Source organism: Pan paniscus, chromosome 6 (assembly GCF_029289425.2).
Source record: "Pan paniscus chromosome 6, NHGRI_mPanPan1-v2.0_pri, whole genome shotgun sequence".
Taxonomy (NCBI): domain Eukaryota; kingdom Metazoa; phylum Chordata; class Mammalia; order Primates; family Hominidae; genus Pan; species Pan paniscus.
The window spans coordinates 14551937-14578808 of NC_073255.2; the positions used below are offsets into that span (position 1 = coordinate 14551937).

General features: G+C 37.7%; 1 protein-coding gene and 1 long non-coding RNA gene across 3 annotated transcripts in view; both read left to right on the forward strand.

The window, feature by feature from the left end:
- Window positions 1–26872, forward strand: part of LOC117980877 (uncharacterized) — a 154117-nt gene that overhangs the window by 101792 nt on the left and 25453 nt on the right. The window lies entirely within an intron of this gene.
- LOC100979648 (C3 and PZP-like alpha-2-macroglobulin domain-containing protein 8) lies at window positions 4066–8412 on the forward strand. Its single transcript, XM_055115706.1, has one exon. The coding sequence runs from the start codon at window positions 4066–4068 to the stop codon at window positions 6394–6396; it is 2331 nt and encodes a 776-aa protein (XP_054971681.1). The 3' UTR covers window positions 6397–8412.

Sequence of the window (26872 nt, forward strand, 5' to 3'; positions counted from 1 at the left end):
TTTTTCATGGCTGCATAGTATTCCATGGTGTATATGTGCCACATTTCCTTAATCCAGTCTATCGTTGTTGCACATTTGGGTTGGTTCCAAGTCTTTGCTATTGTGAATAGTGCCACAATAAACATATGTGTGCATGTGTCTTTATAGCAGCATGATTTATAATCTTTTGGGTATATACCCAGTAATGGGATGGCTGGGTCAAATGGTATTTCTAGTTCTAGATCCCTGAGGAATCGCCACACGAACTTCCACAATGGTTGAACTAGTTTACAGTCCCACCAACAGTGTAAAAGTGTTCCTATTTCTCCACATCCTCTCCAGCACCTGTTGTTTCCTGACTTTTTAATGATCGCCATTCTAACTGGTGTGAGATGGTATCTCATTGTGGTTTTGATTTGCATTTCTCTGATGGCCAGTGATGATGAGCATTTTTTCATGTGTTTTTTGGCTGCATAAATGTCTTCTTTTGAGAAGTGTTTCTTCATATCCTTGGCCCACTTTTTGATGGGGTCGTTTGTTTTTTTCTTGTAAATTTGTTTGAGTTCATTGTAGATTCTGGCTACAGTAACCAAAACAGCATGGTGCTGGTACCAAAACAGATATAGATCAGTGGAACAGAACAGAGCCCTCAGAAATAATGCCACATATCTACAACCCTGATCTTTGACAAACCTGACAAAAGCAAGAAATGGGGAAAGGATTCCCTATTTAATAAATGGTGCTGGGAAAACTGGCTAGCCATATGTAGAAAGCTGAAACTGGATCCCTTCCTTACACCTTATACAAAAATTAATTCAAGATGGATTAAAGACTTACATGTTAGACCTAAAACCAGAAAAACCCTAGAAGAAAAGCTAGTCAATACCATTCAGTACATAGGCATGGGCAAGGACTTCATGTCTAAAACACCAAAAGCAATGGCAACAAAAGCCAAAATTGACAAATGGGATCTAATTAAACTAAAGAACTTCTGCACAGCAAAAGAAACTACCATCAGAGTGAACAGGCAACCTACAAAATGGGAGAAAATTTTCGCAACCTACTCATCTGACAAAGGCTCTCTTATGTTAACCAAGTTTTAAGTATAGCCCACGTGCCACCATTTCTTGAAAAAAAAATTTTTAATGTCCAGTTTCTTCTTAGTTCAGATGAGGGTTAATTCCATGGACTGTACACGTGACTGTAGATTTACTCTACTTTTTTTCATTGTTTTTACATATATTTTTTCACAGACTTGCTTTACAGAATCAAACTTATCTTTCTGTATTGCGAATAAACTTGATATTTTTGAAATGTGTGTTATAGCATGGCTAGTATCCTTAGATTCCCAGGAACTTTCTTTCTACTGTGTTTGGAAGATCCTTTTCTTCGTACACTCAGAAAGGGATCTGTTGTAGATCTTAGATGAGTAATGGTCAGTTTGGGTAGGAATAGTATAAATCCATGTTAGTGGTTGTTTTTTCACTATTTATTTTTACTACAGTTTCTCACCAAAACTACCTAATGAAAGAAGGGTAATTTATTCGGTTTAAATGGGTATCAGTGAATAATGAGGGTATCTGATCCATGATCTGCAGTGCTAATAATGCAAAACACATAGACATGAGGTCATAGGTAAGTTTAGGAACTTACCATATGGTACTAATATATTTATATCACTTGCAGACAATAATTTTTAGTGATTGCCAAAGTGAATGACATTAGTCCACTAAATGGCCTTGTTGCAGGTTTATTTAAAACAAAAAGACAGTTTTATTTTATTGTAAGCATGAAAACTTTAAATGCAGCATTAATGGGTAAACTCCTTTTGCTCAAATTTGACAACACTAACATAAATATGGTAATGCATTTGAAATGCTTAGCATAGCTTTTCACTTCTAGAGAATATTTAATATATACTAGCTGTCATTTATATACAGCTCATAGTTATTTGTGTACTATTGTTTGCCTTTCTCTTCCACTATAATTTTCATCAGGGTGGATTTTTTCCCATGATTTTACACTCACCACCTAGCATGGTTCCTGGAGTACCACAAGAGTTCAATAAAATATTTGTTGATTAATCAAAACCATTCTCCCCACCATAATTCATATTTACTAAGTGCTTATTTTATATAAATTCTGTATTCAAACTAATACACAAAGCAATTTCTTATAAGGTTTTTACTATAAGACATAATTTGCATTACATTGTCCATAATATAAGGAATAATAGCACTGATTTTGTAGCTGCATTATCTTATTCAATAGTGAACTCAGTCATGTAATATAGATATTAATATTTCCATTTTATAGATGAGAAAACTGAGGTTGGTCAGATTAATTGTAAGAGTTCTGTCCTTGCCATGATATCTGAAATTCAAACAATATATTTCCTGCATCTCTTTTATTAGATGTATCTGTGAAGCACTTTGACAATTATTAAAAGAAAATCAAATTCTAGCTCTCACACCAATGAGTATGTTCATAGTTTTAAAAAGCCTCCTATGGGATACAACTACATTATGAAAAGAGACCTTTACTGTGTGAACAGATTGGAAAGGAGTCTGGAGATGCTATTTGAAAGGGCAAAGATCTCAGAAATAGGGCTGTTTGTGTTTGACAAGCTGCTTCCATTTGGTTAAATAAGAAATAGAAGACATCACAGATAAATGTCACATAGGCAAAATGTTTTAGAGATACTGTAATCACTGGCTTACGGGAGATTTGTGATACAGCCTTGGAATGTGTGCTTACTGAATCATGTGCCAAAATGGATGTGGAAAACTAATTATGTTTAGATGAAATGGAAAAGCAAAATGGATACCTGAAAATTTTGCAGGATGAAGCAAAATTGAGCATGACAACAAAGAAACAGACACAGAGATTTAGATATTACTTTGGAGTTTTAAATGTCATTTCTGTTCACTTCAACGGAGGCAAGGCATTGACAATCAAACATGTCAACATATGGCACTTAACAAATTGACAATGGGGTTGAGTACCAGTGTACCGCACCTGCATCAGCTCTCCAGATTTTCTGTAAATCTGCTGTTCTTTGTCAATGATAGAAACTACCTTACAGAGTGTTAACACAGTGTGCCCCAATTAAGAAAATGTAGAAATTATATCTTCATTATAAAAATTCAAGGATCCTAAAATTTTCTTCCAGGTTTGTTGTTAATATTGCACGTTATTTACAAATAATTGTTTCAGTTGATCTGCTTCATTAATAAAATTTGTTTTGCATAGCAAGCTGCAAATAAGACAGTGTAGACAACTTGTATACCAACTTTTTAAACATAATTTTTAGAATATATATATCTATATATTTTAAATACTACATATGTATACCTATATTAGGTATATAAATACTTTTATTAATTTTAAAGATTTTGTGATACTTATTAGTCTTCAGTATATGTGTATACATTTTGTCCTTATAAAACATTTTTTGCAAAATACTTGCATACATACCCCATATGTCTAGAGTTGCTTTTCCTTAGCATGTAGGAAAAAGTTTTTTTGACTAGGCCAAATTCACCACCACTGTAGGCAAATTCTGTACAATCTATGTCTATAGTATGTGTAAATTATCTCAGATATCATAATAAAAATGTCAGGATGTAATCTGGGATAGTAATCTTGGATACTTTTTTGAAGCATTTTTAAATATTTGCTCTGTAACTAACATTGATTGGTATAACTAATACTCTTATTTTTTAACTAGAACGATGTCAGAATATTGTTTATCTGATACTAACAATTATAATAACAATTTGCTTTGGATACAAATTTATATGTTGAAATTGACTTCCTTCAGTTATTGAAGGCCAAAAATACATACTGAACTATAAGGAATATAGAAAATATTATTGGACGAGGCGGGGCCGGGGAGGGGCTGGCCCGGGGCTGCCCCAGCTTGGCCGGGCGCGGAGCGGGGCGCATGGCGCCGGGAGCACTGCGCGGGGGCTGCGAACAAAGGGCCCCCGGCGGCGGCGCGAGGACGGCCGCGCTCGGACCCTGGCCCTGGCCCAGCCCTGGCCCGGCCCCCTCCCCAGGCGCGGCGCCCCCAGGAGCCGAAAAATGAGCGGCGCCCTGCTCTGGCCGTTGCTCCCGCTCCTGCTCCTGCTGCTGTCGGCGCGGGACGGCCTGCGCGCCGCACAGCCTCAGGCCCCGGGTTACTTGATTGCAGCTCCCTCTGTTTTTCGCGCGGGCGTGGAGGAAGTCATCAGCGTGACCATCTTTAACTCTCCAAGGGAAGTCACGGTCCAGGCTCAGCTGGTGGCCCAGGATAAAGGGACAATCAAACTCAAGGTGCCCACGGGCCTCCGGGGCCAGGCGCTTCTGAAAGTGTGGGGCCGCGGCTGGCAGGCGGAGGAGGGGCCCCTCTTTCACAACCAGACCTCGGTGACCGTGGACGGCCGGGGCGCTTCTGTATTCATCCAGACGAACAAGCCTGTGTACAGACCCCAGCACCGAGTGCTCATAAGCATCTTCACCGTCTCTCCAAATCTGAGGCCTGTCAACGAGAAGCTGGAAGCCTACATCCTGGACCCCCGAGGCTCTCGGATGATAGAGTGGAGACACTTGAAGCCGTTCTGCTGCGGCATCACCAACATGAGCTTCCCCTTGTCCGACCAGCCTGTGTTGGGAGAATGGTTCATTTTTGTTGAAATGCAAGGCCACGCGTACAACAAGTCTTTTGAAGTTCAGAAGTATGTGTTGCCCAAGTTCGAGCTTCTGATTGACCCGCCCCGGTATATCCAAGACCTGGACGCCTGTGAGGCAGGCACTGTGCGGGCCAGGTATACCTTTGGGAAACCTGTGGCTGGTGCCTTAACGATCAACATGACTGTTAATGGTGTAGGGTACTACAGCCACGAGGTGGGACGCCCCGTCCTCAGAACATCCAAGATCCTCGGCTCCCGGGACTTCGACATCTGCGTCAGGGACATGATCCCAGCGGACGTCCCTGAGCACTTCCGGGGCAGGGTCAGCATCTGGGCCATAGTGACCAGTGTGGACAGGAGCCAGCAGGTCGCCTTCGATGACTCCACCCCCGTGCAGAGGCAGCTGGTGGACATCCGGTACTCCAAGGACACGAGGAAGCAGTTCAAGCCGGGCCTGGCCTACGTGGGGAAGGTGGAGCTATCCTACCCCGATGGCAGCCCAGCTGAGGGGGTGACGGTCCAGATTAAGGCAGAGCTGACACCAAAGGATAACATCTACACCAGTGAAGTTGTGTCCCAGGGTGGACTAGTGGGGTTTGAAATCCCCTCCATCCCCACGTCAGCCCAGCACGTGTGGCTGGAGACCAAGGTGATGGCACTGAACGGGAAGCCCGTGGGGGCTCAGTACCTTCCCAGCTACCTCTCTCTCGGCAGCTGCTACTCCCCCAGCCAGTGCTACCTGCAGCTGCAGCCACTCTCCCACCCACTGCAGGTTGGGGAAGAAGCCTATTTTTCTGTGAAGTCCACATGTCCCTGCAACTTTACCCTGTACTACGAGGTGGCTGCACGGGGCAATATTGTGCTATCAGGCCAGCAGCCTGCCCACATCACCCAGCAGCGAAGCAAGCGGGCGGCCCCTGCCCTGGAGAAACCGATTCGTTTAACACACCTTTCTGAGACAGAGCCCCCACCAGCCCCAGAAGCTGAGGTCGACGTGTGTGTGACCTCTCTTCGTCTGGCCGTGACCCCAAGCATGGTCCCCCTTGGTCGCCTGCTGGTCTTCTATGTCAGGGAGAATGGAGAAGGGGTCGCCGACAGCCTTCAGTTTGCAGTCGAGACCTTCTTCGAAAACCAGGTTTCAGTGACGTATTCAGCAAATGAGACCCAACCTGGGGAGGTTGTCGACCTGCGGATCAGGGCTGCAAGGGGCAGCTGTGTGTGCGTCGCCGCAGTTGATAAGAGTGTCTACCTGCTCAGGTCTGGGTTCCGGCTGACTCCTGCCCAGGTTTTCCAGGAACTGGAAGATTATGATGTTTCTGATTCCTTTGGCGTGTCCAGGGAGGATGGTCCTTTTTGGTGGGCTGGGCTGACGGCACAACGACGCCGGCGCTCCTCCGTCTTCCTGTTGCCTTGGGGCATCACCAAGGACTCTGGGTTTGCCTTCACCGTAAGGAGAGGTGGTCTCAGATCCCGCTGCCCCCTTCTAAGGTTCTCTTGCCTAGAAATAAGAGTCTTGGAGATTCAGAAATGGGTTGGAAACAGAATTGGAAGCTTTTCTTTCTTTTTTTCGAGATGGGGTCTTGCTCTGTGGCCCAGGCTGGAGTGCAGTGGTGTGATTGTAGCTCACTGCAGCCTCGAACACCTGTGCTCAAGTGATCCTCCCACCTCAGTCTCCCAAGTAGCTGGAACTGCAGGTGCATGCCACCACACCTGGCTAATTTTATTTTACTTTGTTTCTTTGTAGAGATGGGGTCTTACTACATGGCCCTGGCTGGTGTCAAACTCCTGGCCTCAAGCAATCCTCCTGCTTCAACTTCCCAAAGTGTTGGGATTACAGGCATGAGCCATTGCACCCAGCCTTCCAAACTTTTCTTTTTCATTTCTCCCCAATGAAAGCTCACAAGTAGATTCTTCCAATTTGCAAAGCCGTGGAGAGCAGAATGTTATGCATGTCAATGGTCAGGTTCAAATGGGTAACTTGAACTTGTGATGGGACGTGTTATGACATTGACATGCTTTGCTGCGAGGAAAACCTTCTCATTGGGAGCTGTGGGTGCCAGTAGCTCTTAGCTCTGCCTCGGCTTTGGTTACCTTGGTTGTGTGTCTGGCAGCTTTCAAGCAGAAGGAGGTGGCTGTGTTCCCAGGTGGCAGGGGGTCTGAACTGCATAGGTGATCCTCCTGCCTCAGCCTCCCTAGTCGCTGGGATTGGAGGCATGAGCCACTGTGCCCAGCTCCAGTTTACCCATCTTAAAAAGGGCTAATGGGGCGCCTGTAGTCCCAGCTACTCGGGAGGCTGAGGCAGGAGAACGGCGTGAACCTGGGAGGCGGAGCTTGCAGTGAGCCAAGATTGCGCCACTGCACTCCAGTCTGGGCGACAGAGCGAGACTCCGTCTCAAAAAAAAAGGGCTAATGCTGGCTGGGCGCGGTGGCTCACGCCTGTAGTCCCAGCACTTTGGGAGGCTGAGGTGGGCGGATCACAAGGTCAAGAGATCGAGACCATCCTGGCCAACATGGTGAAACCCCCTCTCTACTAAAAACACAATAATTAGCTGGGCGTGGTGGTGCCTGCCTGTAGTCCCAGCTACTTGGGAGGCTGGGTCAGGAGAATCACTTGAGCCCGGGAGGTGGAGGTTGCAGTGAGCAGAGATCGCGTCACTGCACTCCAGCCTGGTGACAGAGCAAGACTCCGTCTCAAAAAAAAAAAAAAAAAAAAAAAAGGGCTAATGCTATCAGGTGCCCATCTCTGGACGTTGTCATGATGTGATATAGATAGAAAGGGATTGGGATGGGAGCATGCTTCGCCCTTCAGGGTCACACCTTAGGGTGCTGGTGGTCTCCACTCAAATGTGTGTCCCATTGGAGGGTGCCTTTCATTTCAGCTTTAAAAAATATTTCTGGCCAGGTGTGGTGTCTCACGCCTGTAGTCCCAGCACTTTGGGAGGCCAAGACAGGTGGATCACCTGAGGTCAGGAGTTCGAGACCAGCCTGGCCAACGTGGTGAAACCCCGTCTCTACTAAAAATACAAAAATTAGCCGGGTGTGGTGGTGGGCGCCTGTGATCCCAGCTACTCGGAAGGCTAAGGCAGGAGAAGCTCTGGAACTGGGAGGTGGAGGTTACAGTGATCACACCACTGCACTCCAGCCTGGGTGGTAGAGCGAGACTCTGTCTCAAAAAAATGAAATTAAATAAATAAATAAATAAATAAATATTAAAAAAAGAAAATATTCATGGTTGATAAAATCAAGGTATTTAACATATCTCAGATGTAAACACATAAATAACTACGATGTTTATATATGAAGTGTCTGCAGTGTTTGTGAAGGAGAATGGCACAACTGAACCAGTTTGGAGAGATTATATAAAGAAAAATGCATTAAGGTAAGAATTTAAAGACAGTTAGAATTGATAATGAATAAGCATTCTAGGCAGATTAAATTATTTATGCAGAATAAGGGAGTGGGATATTACCAAGTGTATTCAAAGGACAAGATGGTAAAGAACAAATTGGATCAACAGAGTCTAGTTGGGTATAACCGGACAAGTAAGATTTTGAATACTAGATTATAAAATTTTATAAACCAACATTTTTCAAAGTTGCCCCATGGGACATCATTACTTCTTGGAAATACAGAAGGTATTTTTGAACGAAGTCTCCCTCAGCAAAATCTAAGGAGATAACTGTATATTTTGTCCTTTTAAAGGTTCTGAGAATCCATAGAGTAAAATTTCTATTCCCCTTCAGCCTTGCTTAACCCAGCATTGTCCCAGTTATTTGGGCATTGACTTCTTTTTTTGCTTTCTCTGTTCTGACCAAATGCCTTGCACAAATATAGCTATAAGCAGTGAGAAGCCATTAGTTTTTAGAGCAGTCGAGTAACTTGATAAAAACCAAGACTTCAGAGCAACCATTTTATGCTTATGTGATGTGGAAAGAATGAGAAGAAAGCTGGAGATGGAGAGGCGAGGGTCAGAAACCAGAAAGGAAATTAGCCAGCTTGTCAGTGTATTAGACATAGTGTTATGGCAGTGAGAAGAGATAGGAACATTAATAAAACAGAATGTGAAGTCTCCAGTAGTAGATTAAATATAGAAGTACAAGCAAAAGGCAAAGTTAAAAATAATTTAGTGAAACAAAACATCAAAAATTATCACTCACATATTAATGTATGTTTAGAAAAGTTCTCCTGAATTGGAGTTCTATATTCATTCTGGAACTTTACTTCAATGTTTTAACAACTTGCCAGCCAGAGAATTGTGTCTGAATATTAATCTTAATAACTCCAGCTGTATTTCACCCCTTTTCTGGTAGTATTTCAGAATTTTTCAAGTAGTATAGATTGGGGTCCTGCAGAGTTCTTGTTAATCTAATTTCTCCTGACTTGCAAAATAGAAGATGATTTAAACATCTTTGAAAATTATTGAAACACAGGCCTTAATTAATTTTAGGGAGGTGGCTTGCGTATATTTTGCACACATGGCTTGCAAATGATTCTAGACTTACTAAATTAGGATCAAAGAAAATATATTAGAAGTCATATGTATACGATTTATTTTAAAATATTTTCATCAGGCTTGGAAACCTTTTATTAGGTGTCAATAAATTACTTTGACCCAGAGATGTGTAACCATAGTTTATATTCATACCAAAATATGATATGGTGTATGTGGGCTGAGGAGTCATTTGACTGCACAGGATTGAAATTCTACCTGTCCCATATTAGACATGTGGCCTGAGGCAAGTTATTGTAAGGATCTGTATCACATTTTTTAATCACTGTTTTGGAGGAGTAATTATATTCTCCTCAATGACTGTGAAATGTGTGTGTGCATGTGGAATGGCTAGCATAGAGCCCGACATATAATCAGTCGTCCGTGTACTTGAATCCCCTGTCTCCTCACTTCTTAATCTTCAAACAATTGTGTTAACTGAATTTTTAAACTGCCTCTAAAATCTTTGCCATTAATTTTTACTTAAATCATTTTGCCACCTTTCATCTCTGTCCATTTTATGGTAGTGATCCTTTTCTCTGTAGCACTTTTCTTCCCCTACACATAAAGACCAGGGTTTATGGATTTATGATTTTCATTCTCTTTATCAATGTCACCTTTGCCAAGGTAAAGAAGGATGAATATTTCCAAAAGAACTGATTCTGTTTGTAAGAAACCTTAGGCCCAGACCTTTCTGAAAAAGGCTATTTGAAGTGGAATGTGTGGTTTTAGATGTAAATTCCCTCCCATAGTCCTGCAGACAAGATAAACATGTTCATTTTTTAAATAGACACTTTTCATAGGAACATCAGTCTAAATGCACAGCTGGGATACAAGATAACAATAGCTCTTCCTAACCAGCTTTCATTACTAGAACTTACAGTCCCATGTAAAAATCATTTCTTTTAACACAAAAAAGAACAGCAGTAGATGGCTGGAATTTCTGACATATTCCATGGGCTACCATTATATTTGATATTGTTTTCGTAGCCTCTTTGCCTTCCAGTTATCTGGGGTAGAAGTAAACTACTCTCAATGTACTTGAGTATCCAGAACCACTCCCCTACTCCATGTACCCAAAACCCTCTATTTATTTATTTATTTATTTATTCATTCATTCATTCATTTATTTTGAGACGGAGTCTCGCTCTGTCGCCCAGGCTGGAGTGCAGTGGCGCCATCTCGGCTCACTGCAAGCTCCGCCTCCCGGGTTCACGCCATTCTCCTGCCTCAGCCTCCCGAGTAGCTGGGACTACAGGCGCCCGCCACCATGCCTGGCCAATTTTTTGTATTTTTAGTAGAGACAGGGTTTCACCGTGTTAGCCAGGATGGTCTCAATCTCCTGACCTCATGATCCGCCCGACTCGGCCTCCCAAAGTGCTGGGATTACAGGCGTGAGCCACCGTGCCCGGCCCCCTCTATTTATTAATTCAACAAAAAATATTGAGCACATAGTATGCAATGGTTGGGTTGCCAGTGTAGTGATATACAACAGATTGAGACAGAACCACGGTCCCTGCTTCCACAGATATCCTGTTGTTGTGTTGGGACTAACATAACACTAGAATGGAAGCTTCATGAGGAGAGACTTTTTTTTTCTGTTCTCTCATTTTATCCTAGGTCCCAGAACAAGGCCAAGCATTAAGGAGCCTCAATAAATATTTCTTGAGTAAAATAAAGGTAAGAAATAATGTGGGTAGTAGTAAATATAATGAAGAAAAATAAGGCAGAATAAAGAAATGGAATGTAGGTTTATACAAGTTATTGTTTGGGGCTCTTTTCTACTTTTCATAAATGTCATCCAACTAAGTGTGATCCATACTGATTCCGTACCTGACTAGTACATCAATTTCCAAAGCCCCATAGACCATCTCTTTGAAATAACTCTCTGTCTTGATTTCTTCCTCCAGAAACTAGTCTTCATCTGTGTTTAGGCCCATTATCTTCTTCCATAGTTAGGGCTACAGATTTGTATTAAGGTTTTGTTTCTCTATGAAATATTTGCTGCATTTAATATTGGCATATAACAATTTAACTCCAAACACAGAGATAAAATATCAGACTATTTTATTTCTTACTAGCTCCCAAATAAAACTGTTTTGCAAAAGCCATGACAAAGTTTTCACCGTCCATAGTGAGATTAACCACATCAGAGGAATATAGTCAATTATTGGAAAACTAAACATATTGCTTGTAAGATAGTCTTTTGGAATTAAGACATTTTCTTCATTTTTAGTTTCATAATGCCTATTATTATAAAATGATATTCATCTCTAAAAGTAATATTGTTTTTCTGGTGGTATAATGTATTTGGCAACTGCAGAACTTAGTAATCCTACATCAAGATCTAAATTTGAGGAAGATGGGAATGTTAACTGTGTATAAAGTCAACATCCTAAAATTTCTCTCACTGGCAATTTAGTGATAAATAAAACGAATGATTACACACGCACATATGTACTTGTTTGCGAAGTCCTTGGGGTAGAGATTAATTCTATATTTAATATATGCATTCCTAGTGCTCAATACTTGGAAACAGTATATGCACAATAAATATTAATTTACTGAATAAACAATTCTAGGCTACCCTTCACAACATAAAGAAGGAATATGAAATAAAATACCATATATGAGTTTAAAAACTTCTGGATTCTATGAGGGTTCTCACCACACCAGATGGGATAGCAAATAAAAATTTAAAACAGTTCAGATCATAGATCTTTTTGGTGAACAAATAATGAATAAGAGAGAAGGCAGGATTTTGCTGCATAGTTAATCTTTATCCACCCCCCATCCCAAACTTGAATAGTTACAAGAATAACTATATAGCTTTGCTAAATACCAATCTAAACTTAATATATACTTTATTACATGGAAATCACAAATATAACTTAGAACCTTCTATAGGTTCACATTTCAACACTGAAAATTACTCAGTTGCACTAGATCTGCGTTTGGTTTGATTGCTCACTAATTGTCGAGTGTATGTTGTGTTTGCTTTTTGCCTTTATATGCTCTAAGCATTCCTCTTAATATCCTTGGTTCTTATGGTCATGTAATGTCAAAATCATTGTTTCCATGCTTAGATCCCTAATGCTAAATTTGAAAAGATACGGAGATGTGTGTGAATGTTTCCTGATGGAATTTTAGGTGAGAGAGAGAGACGGAATAAATAAAGGACTTAGAATGTCAACCCCTCTCTCAAGACAGTAAATTTTTGAATTAACTGAATTTGAGGCTACTCCTATCTAGCAGTTAGTGACACTGTTCATCAGCCACTTTAACACAATAAAGTGGAAAAATAGGATCAAAGAACCTGAAGACAGAAATAAGCTGAACAGGCATGTAGGCACTAGTGTGTGTAAAATTAAGACAAGAAAAAAATCATTCTAACTTAAAAGCATCCCAAATGGCTCAGAATGCAACTGAGATAATGACATGTTATTTCCCACAAATATCTAATGGCTCTAACATGAGCTAACTATAATGAACAGTCTTATTAAAATATAAAAATCACTGAGGGAGCATGCAGGAGAAATACAATCTCGGCAGCACCACTTTGGGCAGTTCTTAGTTTGGCGATCAGTGAAGGTGCCAGTGCTTCTTAATTTATCTTAAGCCTGATAATTTGCACTTCGCTGCAACTTTTCTCCTAACAAAGCAGAACACAAATATTGAAATAAAAGTAGCATAATATTATTTTAAGGTGTTTGTACTGAAATTTAATTAAAACATCAAGTCTCATATGACACTAAAGACTAGTTATAAATAACAATTCTAGGCATATATAAATTAGATTTAAGTAGCAGATAATAGTCAAGACTATACCTTTTGGCTTGAAGCAGTGTTTTTTATTGTTTAAAGGTAATTGAGGGAAAACATATGATATTTACATTTTCCATAATTCATATTGACATCTTTGAGCATACTTAACAATACTAATAATGAAAATGAAAGTGTTCTGGCTGGGATTGACAGATTTAGCAACACTATCAAATAAAAAAAGACAGGTATTCAGTAAAATTTAAATTCTGGATAAACAATGATTATTTCTTCGTATAAGTTTGACACATGCAATTTTGGAGAATGCATATACTAAAAATTATCTATCTATCGTTTATCCGAAATTCAGGTTTAACTGGGAATCCTGTATTTTATCTGGTACACCTAGGTTCAGGCCAATGCTAATCAAGATAAATTGTATGCATGGTGCTTTAGTGAGTAAATTAAATAGGTCTAATTGTATATTATTTTATCTTTAGATAAAACAATCATTTGAAATACATGATAATTGAGAGAGAGAATGATACAGCTGAGCTATATTTGTGTTTCACTTATTCTTCCAGGAAACACTAATGGAGATCATTATGCAACCCTCTTGAAGTTAGGTAAAGCTATATGACTGAGTTCTACACAAGAGACTGTGGGCAAAAGTGATGTTCCCCTCTTCTAGTCCCCTCTCTCCCTTTCCTTTTCCTTGTCTGACAGTTTGAGGTAAGGCCTCCAGTGGAAGACCCTGAGCCTTTATGATAACAGTATCAAAATATGGAAGGGGGCTGGGTACCTGAGTGACTACATGGAACAGAGAACCAACTCCCCATTTCTTCCTGCCACCACTAACACACAGTAGATAGTGAAGTGCATGACAAAGGAACAAACTCTCAACATTCTGAGGTTGTTTGTTTCAATGGTTAGTGTGACTTAATTTGTCTAATAAAGATATTAACAGTTTGAGTAGGCTTCTTTTGCAACTGAAACTTCCAACATGTAATTACTGGCTTATCAGACTGGAGGTAGGTGGTGAAGGAACAGATATAACAGGATGGACAGCTATATATCTGTGTTATTCAGTGTCAAATATTTAATTAAACAGTAGAAGAGAGAAAGTGTATCTACTGGGATCTACCTTTAAGAAATGAGGTTGGTTAAAAACTGTTATTCTCTTTTGGATATGGTTATTTACTATGCTGAGCAATGTATTACCTAAAAAGATAAATTTAGGAAAGAATAGGCAGCATTAAATGAAAAGGAATAGGAAAAAAAAACCCCAGAAACTTGGGTATATTCAGGTTGTGAAGTACTTACCTGGGCTCCAAACAGTTTTTTAAAGAGAGATTTAAAAGCCTTTTGTAAAAAAAAGTAATAAAAAAAATAATAAAAGCCTTTTGTAAGATTTCCTACTTAAAGTAACTCCAGCCTGGAATGTGTTTAGACTGAGGGTATGGATATAACATCCAATTCGTTTTAGATAGTCACCAGGTGTGCCATTAACTTGAAAAAGAGAAACTTAGAGGTGAGAAAGCAAAGAAATAAATTTATCTAAGAGAATATTCTTTAGTGCATAGATTAAGAGCCTACCAATACTTTAGGGAATTTTATTGCCTTTTATTATTCCATCTATAACACAATCTTTGGACTCAAGCTTGCTTCCATAGGAACTAGTCTGAAAAAGTTATACAGGATTAAAATCCTTACAAAAGACAGAGACAATAAGTTAAAAACAGAAGAAAAATATCTTCCAGGGCAGAGCCAAGATCAAAGAGAATAACGAACAATATGTTATATTGCCTAGAGATCTTAGGCTTTGTGTTGAATCCCTTGGAGAGAGGCTTTGGGTGTTCCATAGATAGAATAAATGGAACAAAAGATATTTGTTGATCAAAAGGACAGAATCCACATTTCTCTTCTTTTAAAAGTTAGACTAATTTCCCAGTCTTTTTGAAGCAAGGTCATGTGACTGAATTCTAACCAATAGAAAGCAGACAGAAGGGTCTATGACTATCTTAGTCTGCTCAGGCTGCTATGATATATTATAGATTGAGCGACTTAAACAAATCTATTTCTCATCATTCTGAGGGCGAAGAAGGTCAAGAACAAGGTGTCAGCCAACTTGACATTTCGGAAATGGCTGCATATCACAGTTCTCCACTGTTCTCCACACTTACTCTCTCCCTTATCTCCGAGCTGGTAGCAGAGGAGCCAGCAGAAGACAGCAAGCCCTTGCTATAGATAGAGAAGCCATGGATGAAAAGAAGCAGGCCTAAAAGACAGAGCAAAGTAACATAGCATTCCTCTCTACTACCATCCTGTACTGGATAGGCCCCCACAAATAATCCTGTATTTTGGTAAACCAGTGAGTTATTAGCATTAGCAGTTTACGTATGCTGATAAACACAGTGATTAAAAAAAACACAATCTTGAAACACTATACAGTGACATTTATACATGGTTTAAAAATAAATTTTAATACATTGAAAGATATCTTAGGTTTGGTGATTTAGGATACATCAGCCAATCACGTTTCTCATTTACCAGAGAAAATGTGTTAAGCTTTACGCTTGATTTTGGACTACACCTTTTATTAATGCTTTCTCTGACATTCCAATCAGATAATGTCATTCTCTTTTTATGGGTAATAATTTTGAAATGCAAGATTCCGAAAACCAGAATCTTCAGTCTTCTCTTTTGAAACATGGTGAATTAATCATGTTGATTATTTTTAAATTCTTCTAACAGTATTCTAATTTGTCAAACCTCGCATCAGATTCACTATATTATTAAAGAGAGGTTTATGTAACAAGACAAAAAAGACAGCAAAATGATATAGTTCAACATGCTATTACTGACTGATTTTATCCATAAAAGGAAAGGAGATTGGAGGAGACTCTGAATGGAATTTTGCATAACCAATATGAAAGAGCCTTTAGGCACTGTTTTTAGCCTAAAAATTGACAAAATGAAATGAATTATCAATAACTCAAAGTTAAAGTGAACTTTCAATCCATCTTACTTATCTCATTAAAGCCCTTAGAAGCAACTTTATTCGTTAGTCACTCGGCTTATATTTTAATGCTGCAAAAAATGTGGTTCTTATGCCATCGAAATACAGTCTTTTACTAGATGTTTAGCAGTTTTATTATTTTTTCCTGATGCCAGGCGAGGTACCTTTTAACTTAGTTGTTCCCATCCTTTTTTGTTTTTTTAAATTTTTCAAGTTAGTCTTTTCTTGTTCTTTTTTTTTTTAATGTTATTATTATTATACTTTAAGTTTTAGGGTACATGTGCACAATGTGCAGGTTAGTTACATATGTATACATGTGCCATGCTGGTGTGCTGCACCCATTATCTCGTCATTTAGCATTAGGTATATCTCCTAATGCTATCCCTTCCCCCACCTCCCACCCCACAAATGTCCCTAGAGTGTGATGTTCCCCTTCCTGTGTCCATGTGTTCTCATTGTTCAATTCCCACCTATGAGTGAGAACATGCGGTGTTTGGTTTTTTGTCCTTGCGATAGTTTACTGAGAATGATGGTTTCCAATTTCATCCATGTCCCTACAAGGGACATGAACTCTTCATTTTTTATGGCTGCATAGTATTCCATGGTGTATATGTGCCACATTTTCTTAATCCAGTCTATCATTGTTGGACATCTGGGTTGGTTCCAAGTCTTTGCTATTGTGAATAATGCCGCAATAAACATACGTGTGCATGTGTCTTTATAGCAGCATGATTTATAGTCTTTTGGGTATATACCCAGTAATGGGATGGCTGGGTCAAATGGTATTTCTGGTTCTAGATCCCTGAGGAATCGCCACACTGTCTTCTACAATGGTTGAACTAGTTTACAGTCCCACCAACAGTGTAAAAGTGTTCCTATTACTCCACATCCTCTCCAGCACCTGTTGCTTCCTGACTTTTTAATGATTGCCATTCTAACTGGTGTGAGATGGTATCTCATTGTGGTTTTGATTTGCATTTCTCTGATGGCCACTGATGGTGAGCATTTCTTCATGTGTCTTTTGGCTGCATAAATGTCTTCTTTTGAGAAGTGTCTGTTCATGTCCTTGGCCCACTTTTTGATGGGGTTGTTTGTTTTTTTCTTGTAAATTTGTTTGAGTTCATTGTAGATTCTGGATATTAGCCCTTTGTCAGATGAGTAGGTTGTGAAAATTTTCTCCCATGTTGTAGGTTGCCTGTTCACTCTGATGGTAGTTTCTTTTGCTGTGCAGAAGCTCTTTAGTTTAATTAGATCCCATTTGTCAATTTTGGCTTTTGTTGCCATTGCTTTTGGTGTTTTGGACATGAAGTCCTTGCCCACGCCTATGTCCTGAATGGTAATGCCTAGGTTTTCTTCTAGGGTTTTTCTGGTTTTAGGTCTAACGTTTAAGTCTTTAATCCATCTTGAATTAATTTTTGTATAAGGTGTAAGGAAGGGATCCAGTTTCAGCTTTCTACATATGGCTAGCCAGTTTTCCCAGCACCATTTATTAAATAGGGAATCCTTTCCCCATTGCTTGTTTTTGTCAGGTTTGTCAAAGATCAGATAGTTGTAGATATGCGGTGTTATTTCTGAGGGCTCTGTTCTGTTCCATTGATCTATATCTCTGTTTTGGTACCAGTACCATGCTGTTTTGGTCACTGTAGCCTTGTAGTATAGTTTGAAGTCAGGTAGCGTGATGCCTCCAGCTTTGTTCTTTTGGCTTAGGATTGACTTGGTGATGCGGGCTCTTTTTTGGTTCCATATGAACTTTAAAGTAGTTTTTTCCAATTCTGTGAAGAAAATCATTGGTAGCTTGATAGGGATGGCATTGAATCTATAAATTACCTTGGGCAGTATGGCCATTTTCACGATATTGATTCTTCCTACCCATGAGCATGGAATGTTCTTCCATTAGCTTATCCACCATGATCAAGTGGGCTTCATCCCTGGGATGCAAGGCTGGTTCAATATACGCAAATCAATAAATGTAATCCAGCATATAAACAGAACCAAAGACAAAAACCACGTGATTATCTCAATAGATGCAGAAAAGGCCTTTGACAAAATTCAACAACCCTTCGTGCTAAAAACTCTCAATAAATTAGGTATTGATGGGACGTATCTCAAAATAATGAGAGCTATCTATGACAAACCCACAGCCAATATCATACTGAATGGGCAAAAACTGGAAGCATTCCCTTTGAAAACTGGCACAAGACAGGGATGCCCTCTCTCACCACTCCTATTCAACATAGTGTTGGAAGTTCTGACCAGGGCAATCAGGCAGGAGAAGGAAATAAAGGGTATTCAATTAGGAAAAGAGGAAGTCAAATTGTCCCTGTTTGCAGATGACATGATTGTATATCTAGAAAACCCCATTGTCTCAGCCCCAAATCTCCTTAAGCTGATAAGCAACTTCAGCAAAGTCTCAGGATACAAAATCAATGTACGAAAATCACAAGCATTCTTATGCACCAATAACAGACAAACAGAGAGCCAAATCATGTGTGAACTCCCATTCACAATTGCTTCAAAGAGAATAAAATACCTAGGAATCCAACTTTCAAGGGACGTGAGGGACCTCTTCAAAGCGAACTAGTTGTTCCCATCCTTTACTCCGTATTTAATCCACCTGGGGATGTTTAAAAAAATTGATGAGTCACGTCCACTCCCAGATATTCTGATTTAATTGGTATTGAGTATAACGATGGTACTGATAATTTAAAAAATTTCTCAGGTGATTCTAATACTCGGCACAGTTAGGAAATCCCTGTTTCAACTATATTTCCAGTCTAGATTCACCAGATTTAACTTCAAGGAAATAATGTTATGAATTCTTTGTTAATTTTTTTTATAAAGATGCTTGAGGAAGACATGCTAGAGCAAAAACTACAACTCTAGACCTCTTGGATAGTTTAGATAAGGTAAGATTTTTGAATTGCACTGATACCTACAGTTAATTTGAATAAAACATTTATATCTCATTTAGTCAGATGATTCAGTGAGAAAGGTGGGGTCAAGTTCAGTCACCAAGTGTTTAATCATTCCAATCTGGTGTTGGTCATCTTCTATGTGTTTTTATCTGGATAAACTTTCCCTTAAAAGGGACCCTCTAAAGAATTATTCTAAAGCGTTCTTTTTTCATTATGATGGATGACAATACTGAATCATACCTGAATCACAGACTTGGCTATAACTTTCTAATTGAAAGGACTAAAAGTAGCTAAAATGCCAATTTAAAATATTTAGTGTAGAAAAGCTCTGTAAAATAAAACTTGTTTATTATGATGGCCAAGATAATTCTGTTCCCTCATGAGAAATAATGTATATTTCACTTTCTTTTTGATTTTCAGTTTTTACAATAGCAAAGAAAAAAATTCTGACATAAATCTAAACATTTAGCTTCACCGTAATTTAACAAATAACTTCGGCAACAAAATTAAATTTAAACATGGCTATGAGTTTTCGAAGTATCAGTTTCTTCTGTCAAACTGTGAGTTCTTAGGTGAAGCATCCGATGAAATGTTGCTAGCCGTTTTTTTTTTTGCTGTAGTTTTTCTTTTCAAACAACTTTGCATTTATTTCTCCATCTGACCTTCCTTCACAAGAGGCAGTTACAGTATATACGTCCTATTTTCTTGCTGCGCTTGAGTACAGATCATATTATTTCATTTCAGAAATAATTTCCTGATGCTGTATTTAAGTAGCACATTTTATATCAATGGACAAATCAGTGTAAAAGAATGGGAATAGCCCTGATTTAAGGGAAAAAGATCTGATTTGTGACTTTCAAATTGATTTTTGATTATCAAATTGATTACCTGTGTGACTATCCACCTTGGAAAGGTTCACAGTGCGTTTTCCAAGCTGATTCTTATTTTTAATATTTCTTCATGGTAATATCAAAAAATGTTAAAGACATTAAGCCACTCAGTTAAAGACCCCTACTTACACATAAAGATATGAGAAACAAGGTCATTCATATTTCATCATAAAGATTGCATCCTAAGTGAACTATTGGACTGAACAATTACAGAGACATTAAACATATTAGAAGAAGAAAACCACCCTTAATTTGTGCCAACAATATTCCGGCCCAGATTCTCCATTGAAGTATTTATTTTATAATTTGATTATTTTCTGCACTTTACCTTTACTGATAGGAAAACAATTATAGAGGTTAAGATCCATTTGCTATTTTATATTATTTCAGAAAATGCTAATATTATTTTTCTTTATAACATGTACCAATCTAGGGAAAAATAAGAAACAGAGAGGAAAAAAAACCTCTCTGGGTGTATGTATGTTTTCTGGTTAATTTTTGTTTAATTATTCATTCTGAAATAATAGTTAATTTATTAGGCCGGCTTTCTTCTCCCAGAAATCCTGTATGCTTATGTGATTGTCAAAAAAATTAAACTTATATATAAAGCTTGTAAGTTAGCCAGAAATTTGCTGGTTCACATCCAGGCAAGAAATTTGCTCTCTTCTGTTGTTAGAGAGAAACTCAAATATTAAGTTACAAAAGGTTGTGAAATATTCAGAGTTGACCAAAAAAGTCTGGCCATTCCCTTCAGCTTAACTAAAGTTTAAACAGATTTGTTCCTGACTATAGGTCCTTTATCTCACTTTTCCTAGAGCATTTAATTTAGAAAAATTGCAACTATATATTGTTTCCCTGCACCTTTGAGATATAAATCTTGCCATTTTTACAACATAGAAATGTCTTTCTCAAAGAACTCAGAGCATCTCTTTGAAATGAAATTATCAAGAAATACAGGATCCTTATCCCCCAGTCTCTATGGGAGGGTAGGAGCTTAACATCAATAAATGCCAACTAGCAAGCACAGAATGCCTAATCGTACTAATCAGCCTTCCTCCAGTGTCCTCCAGTACATTTCCACTAGCTCACCCCAGTGCTTAAAAGTCTCTTGCCCTTTGTTTCAAAGGAGTTGAATTTAGTCTCCCTCCCCTGTTGCAATAGTGTTGAATAAAGTCTTTCTTGTCTGTTTTTGTTGGTTCTGTGCAATTTTTCTCTGCAGAGTCAATGTTGCCTTTCTGCCAGTCTCATAAAATATGTGCTTATATGAGCATTGGTTCTGTTTTGTTATTGCCGAGTCATTTTTAAATTTTTTTAACTATATCATTTTAAAGGACTTTACCCACATAAAGAAGGTGTTGCCCTGGGGACTGGCTGAGAGAAATTACAGGTAAGTGAAAAGTAAATGGAAGCATAGGCTTCATGATTAAGCCAAATATATATTGACTTATATAAATGAAATTAACAAATAGAAGTTTGCATGTATATACAGAAAATGAAATTTAAAACGTATATAAATGTATACACATTTTGAAAAGTATCCTAAATATGTGAATATTTCAAACAGTTTAAGAACAAGGGCACTAAATTACTCATATATTTGATTCATTTCTCTAGTTCACTTTTCATTTGTAAACAATACATAAGACCTTTCTACAAGATTATTTTTAGCCTTTTTAGACTGCTACTGAAAAGTATAATGAGCTAATTTATCTAAAATACTCCAATTGCTGAGATAACTGACTCCTTTTAACATTTTTTCATTAATTATAATAGAGTTTTAATTACCATTGGAAGGTTTTATAATTAGTTAACATCTAGTTATATAATCAGTGACCATAAGCTTTCTAATTGACATAACACCTAAAAATTACTCAAAGCATGTTGTAGTGTTGCTTCATGTCAATAAATGGAACCTGAATTCCATTTATTTTAGAGAGGATGGGCTAGTGAAATTTATCAAGGATGTGCTGTGGCTTAATGCTTTTTTTGGCACACCTACGAATGTCCTTGTAGAGGCTAGAAAAAGGAAATTCACAAAGAAGTTTGTGATTTATATATACTATAGACCCATTATTAGCTAGGGTGAATGAAGTGAGTTTATCAAGTTGTTTTCATTGAAAATTACATAATATCAAATTATAACAATATACTTTTCTATAATTTTCAATGGTAAAAATAGTAAACCTGAAAGGAAATGGAATTCAATAATTTAAATTTTAAGAGAAATTTGTTAACAGAATTGATTTTTCCCAATTCTTGTAGCTTTGCAACCAATGACAAGTCATATTTCAATAAACATAAATTAGAGAAAATCTAGAAATATTTTGATGAGCATTGTTGCCATACGCAATGATTGTGTATATCCAATCTACATACCTTTGTGCTTCAACTCCATAAACTGTTTTTATTTTTCTTCTGAAGAAAGTCACAAAAAAATAAAGTTTTATGCACTTGCCAAAAAGCAGTGTTTAAGTTACCAAACTGGTCATCATTTCTACCCCCAGCTCTGATTTGCTTTAGTTAGCCAATTAATTTCTAGAATCCCAATGTATATTAAACTGTGTTGAACTGCTCACAGTCCAGAAATTACTTCTCTGTATCTGCCTATCTTAACTCACCATTTGGATCCCATTTGTTTGACTTGCTCTTTTCAATCTCTCTTTTGGTGCCAAATTGCCCAAATACTGTTTAGTACTAATTTTTTGGCTGACCTTTTTTACCTAATTAGGTGTTCAAACGACTTTATCCTGCATGTACCAAATATATACTATCATATCAAGTATCCCAAGGCCTGTTTTAAAGGAAGGGATAATAAGAGTATACTTTAATAATCTGTACATCATATATGCAATACATTAGCAATGGAACACTTATGAATTTGGTGAAAGGCCAGGGCATAATTATTTGCTAATTAGCTAGAATAGTCCAACATTTAGGATATAGCGCTTCTTACAGGACATTTCATTGTACAATTTGAAAAGAAAAGTGATGATCACTTAATTATGTAATAACTATGCTTGTTTTGGAGTTATCTGTTTAGGCAGTTTCATAATGGTATCCAGAGCTAAAGTACTTTGTATGTTATGTCATCTTTTATTTCATGTTGAAATCTCCTCAGGGTATGAAATACAAAATGACAGTGATTCAAAGTTGGACAATAATGTGCATTTCTAGGTCCAGTGTTTTTGTGCTGCTAGGTGTGAGTTCTTAAAAATATTAACTATAAATTATACTGCTCTATGCTTACCGTTAATTAAGAATTTCTGATTTTTTATTTGTAATATTTTTTACTCACAGATATTTTGCTAATAGATGCATTTAATCCTTCACTATAAATATCATTTCTCAGCATTGCAACAAAATTCAGCCTTTGAGTATTTTAAAATATATTTTTAAAACTATTTTTATTAAAGTTAATACAAAATTATTTATATCTCTCTCCTTAATAGTAGAAAATAACTTTAAGTGATTAAAACAAAGGATAACTTTTTTTTTCTAAGACATCCTCTTGAAGTTAAAGATGGCTTGTGTATCCTCTGTTCTTGGACTAATGAATGATGTTTCCCAAGAGGCCTGAGCCAAACTGTGACCAGTCCAGCACCTTTGACTCCATTTATAATGGAAGAATTGAAGATTCTTAATAAGTTTGTTGTGCACTTAAGAAAATATAGTAAATAAATAGAAAGGATCTTAAGAAAAGGCGATGGATTTTCATAGGGCCATTTTAAGTTAGTCCAAGTGGCTTTGTCAACAGAGAAATCTGAGGAGTGTTGCTACTAAAAGTAAAAAACATTAACACATTGCAGAACAGTTAAATTTTAATGCTTTTCCTTGGCTAATTCTCTAAACTAGTTCTAAAAAGTAATTAGCGGTTTTCTATTATATACCAAAAAACCCCACATTTTCAAACTTACACCACTGCTTTGTATTTAGCACAATATGTGTGGGCAACATTGGGATAAGAAGTAAAAGCAAACCATATCGTTGCATTCAGATGGTTACAAATAATGCACAAAAATGAACATGACTTCCCCATTTACAGATTTTGATGTTAGATTCAGATGGAAAAAGTTGTGAAGAAAACTTCTGACAAATGTTCATGCTTATCCAGAGAAGTTTACTATATACCAGCTATGCTTTTGTAAAAGTAATCTCTTTCTAATTTGATCCTATCATTTCTATGATACAAGTTATCTAATAACCACATGCAACTGATTAGAAAACCACAATTTAAAGAACTACAAACCACTGCTCAACGAAATAAAAGAGGACACAAACAAATGGAAGAACATTCCATGCTCATGGATAGGAAGAATCAATATTGTGAAAATGGCCATACTGCCCAAGGTAACTGATAGATTCAGTGACATTCCCATCAAGCTACGAATGACTTTCTTCACAGAATTGGAAAAAACTACTTTAAAGTTCATATGGAACCAAAAAAGGGCCCGCATTGCCAAGACAATCCTAAGCAAAAAGAACAAAGCTGGAGGCATCATGCTACCTGAGTTCAAACAATACAACAAGGCTAGAGTAACCAAAACAGCATGGTACTGGTACCAAAACAGAGATATAGACCAATGGAACAGAACAGAACCCTCAGAAATAATACCACACATCTACAACCATCTGATCTTTGACAAACCTGACAAAAACAAAAAATGGGGAAAGGATTCCCTATTTAATAAATGGTGCTGGGAAAACTGGCTAGCCATATGTAGAAAGCTGAAACTGGATCCCTTCCTTACACCTTATACAAAAATTAATTGACTTAAATGTTAGACCTAAAACCATAAAAACCCTAGAAGAAAAGCTAAACAATACCATTCAGGACATAGGCATGGGCAAGGACTTCATGTCTAAAACACCAAAAGCAATGGCAACAAAAGCCAAAATTGACAAATGGGATCTAATTTTAAACTAAAGAGCTTCTGCACAGCAAAAGAAACTACCATCAGAGTGAACAGGCAACCTACAAAATGGGAGAAAATTTTTGCAAACTACTCATCTGACAAAGGGCTAATATCCAGAATCTACAAAGAACTCAAACAAATTTACAAGAAAAAAACAAACAACCCCATCAACAAGCAGGCGAAGGATATGAAGAGACACTTCTCAAAAGAAGACATTTATGTGGCCAACAGACACATGAAAAAATGCTCACCATCAGTGGCCATCAGAGAAATGCAAATCAAAACCACAATGAGATACCATCTCACACCAGTTAGAATGGCGATCATTAAAAGTCAGGAAACAACAGGTGCTGGAGAGGATGTGGAGAAATAGGAACACTTTTACACTGTTGGTGGGACTGTAAACTAGTTCAACCATTGTGGAAGACAGTGTAGCGATTCCTCAAGGATCTAGAACTAGAAATACCATTTGACCCAGCCATCCCATTACTGGGTATATACCCAAAGGATTATAAATCATGTTGCTATAAAGGCACATGGACACGTATGTTTATTGTAGCACTATTCACAATAGCAAAGACTTGGAACCAAACCAGATGTCCATCAATGATAGAGTGGATTAAGAAAATGTGGCACAATATACACCATGGAATACTATGCAGCCATAAAAAAGGATGAGTTCATGTCCTTTGCAGGGACATGGATGAAGCTGGAAACCATCATTCTCAGCAAACTATCACAAGGACAGAAAACCAAACACCATATGTTCTCACTCATAGGTGGGAATTGAACAATGAGAACACCTGGACACAGGAAGGGGAACGTCACACACTGGGGCCTGTCATGGGGTGGGGGGAAGGGGGAGGGATAGCATTAGGAGATATACCTAATGTAAATGACGAGTTAATGGGTGCAGCACACCAGCATGGCTCATGTATACATATGTAACAAACCTGCACGTTGTGCACATGTACCCTAAAACTTAAAATATAATAAAAAAAAAAGAAAAATATAGCTCAAAAAAAAAAAAAACAGAAGTTTGGATTAAGGTTACACTGCAGAAAGTGGCAGAGTCCAAATTCAAACTCCTGCTGAGTTATTTTACTTTCATCTTGGCTGGCTCTCTCAGTGTTAGCAGTATAGAAAGAAAAACAGGCCTATTTCAGCAATGCATGCAAGACAACATCTCATAAGGGTTCAAGGGATGAATTGACTATCTCCTATAGGACTCTTTCTGCCAAATATAGGTTTCTGGCTGCTGTTCTTCTCCTAATTCCACCCTTCCTTGCCTTCTCTGTCAGAGTAATTGTTATAATTATTTATTTGTCATAGTATTATTTCATTATTCTTTTAAGGTTCATGGGATCTGCAGTGATGTTCTTTCTTCATTTCTGATATTAATAATTTGTGTTCTCCTTTTTTCATGGCTTTGCAAAGAGATTTATTAATTTTATCAATTTTTCAAATAACTAGCTTTTAATTTTGTTGATTTTTCTCTATTGCTTTCCTGTTTTCAATTTCATTGATGGAAATCTTTTTTATTATTTCCTTTCTTCTGCTTACTTTGGATTTCATTTACTCTTCTGCTAGTCTCCTAAAGGTGAAATTGTAGATACCTGATTTAGATCTTTCTTCTTTTCTAATCTACTTATTTAATGCTATAAATGTTCCTCTAAGCACTGGTTTGGCTACATCCCACAAATTTTGATAAGTTGTGTTTTCATTTTTATTAAGTTCAAAATATTTTAAATTTTCTTTTGAGATTTCTTGTTTAACTCATTTATTTACAGGTATATATTGTATAATTTTTAGATATTTTGGGATTTTCCAGTTGTCTTTCTGGTATTGATTTCTAATTCAATCTCATTGTGGTCTGAAAACCAATATTGTTTGATTTCTATTCTTTTAAATTATTAAGATGTGTCTTATTACCCAAATGCGGTCTGTTTAGGTGAATGTTCCATGTGAGCCTGGGAAGAATTCATATTCTGCTGTTACTGAATGAAGTAGATTATAGATGTTCATTATATCCAGATGATTGATGGTGTTATTAAGTTCAACTATGTCCTTATTAATTTTCTGCCTGCTGGATCTGTCCCTTTCTGATAGAAGGATGTTGAAGTCTCCAACTATGATACTGAATTAATCTATTTCTCCATGCAGTTCTATCATTTAAATAGTTTGATGCTCTATTGTCAGATGTATACACATTAAAAATGTTATTTTTCATGA

What these genes read in the sequence shown, in the direction of transcription:
- LOC100979648 (XM_055115706.1), top strand. Translation starts at nt 4,066, where the DNA reads ATGAGCGGCGCCCTGCTCTGGCCGTTGCTCCCGCTCCTGCTCCTGCTG.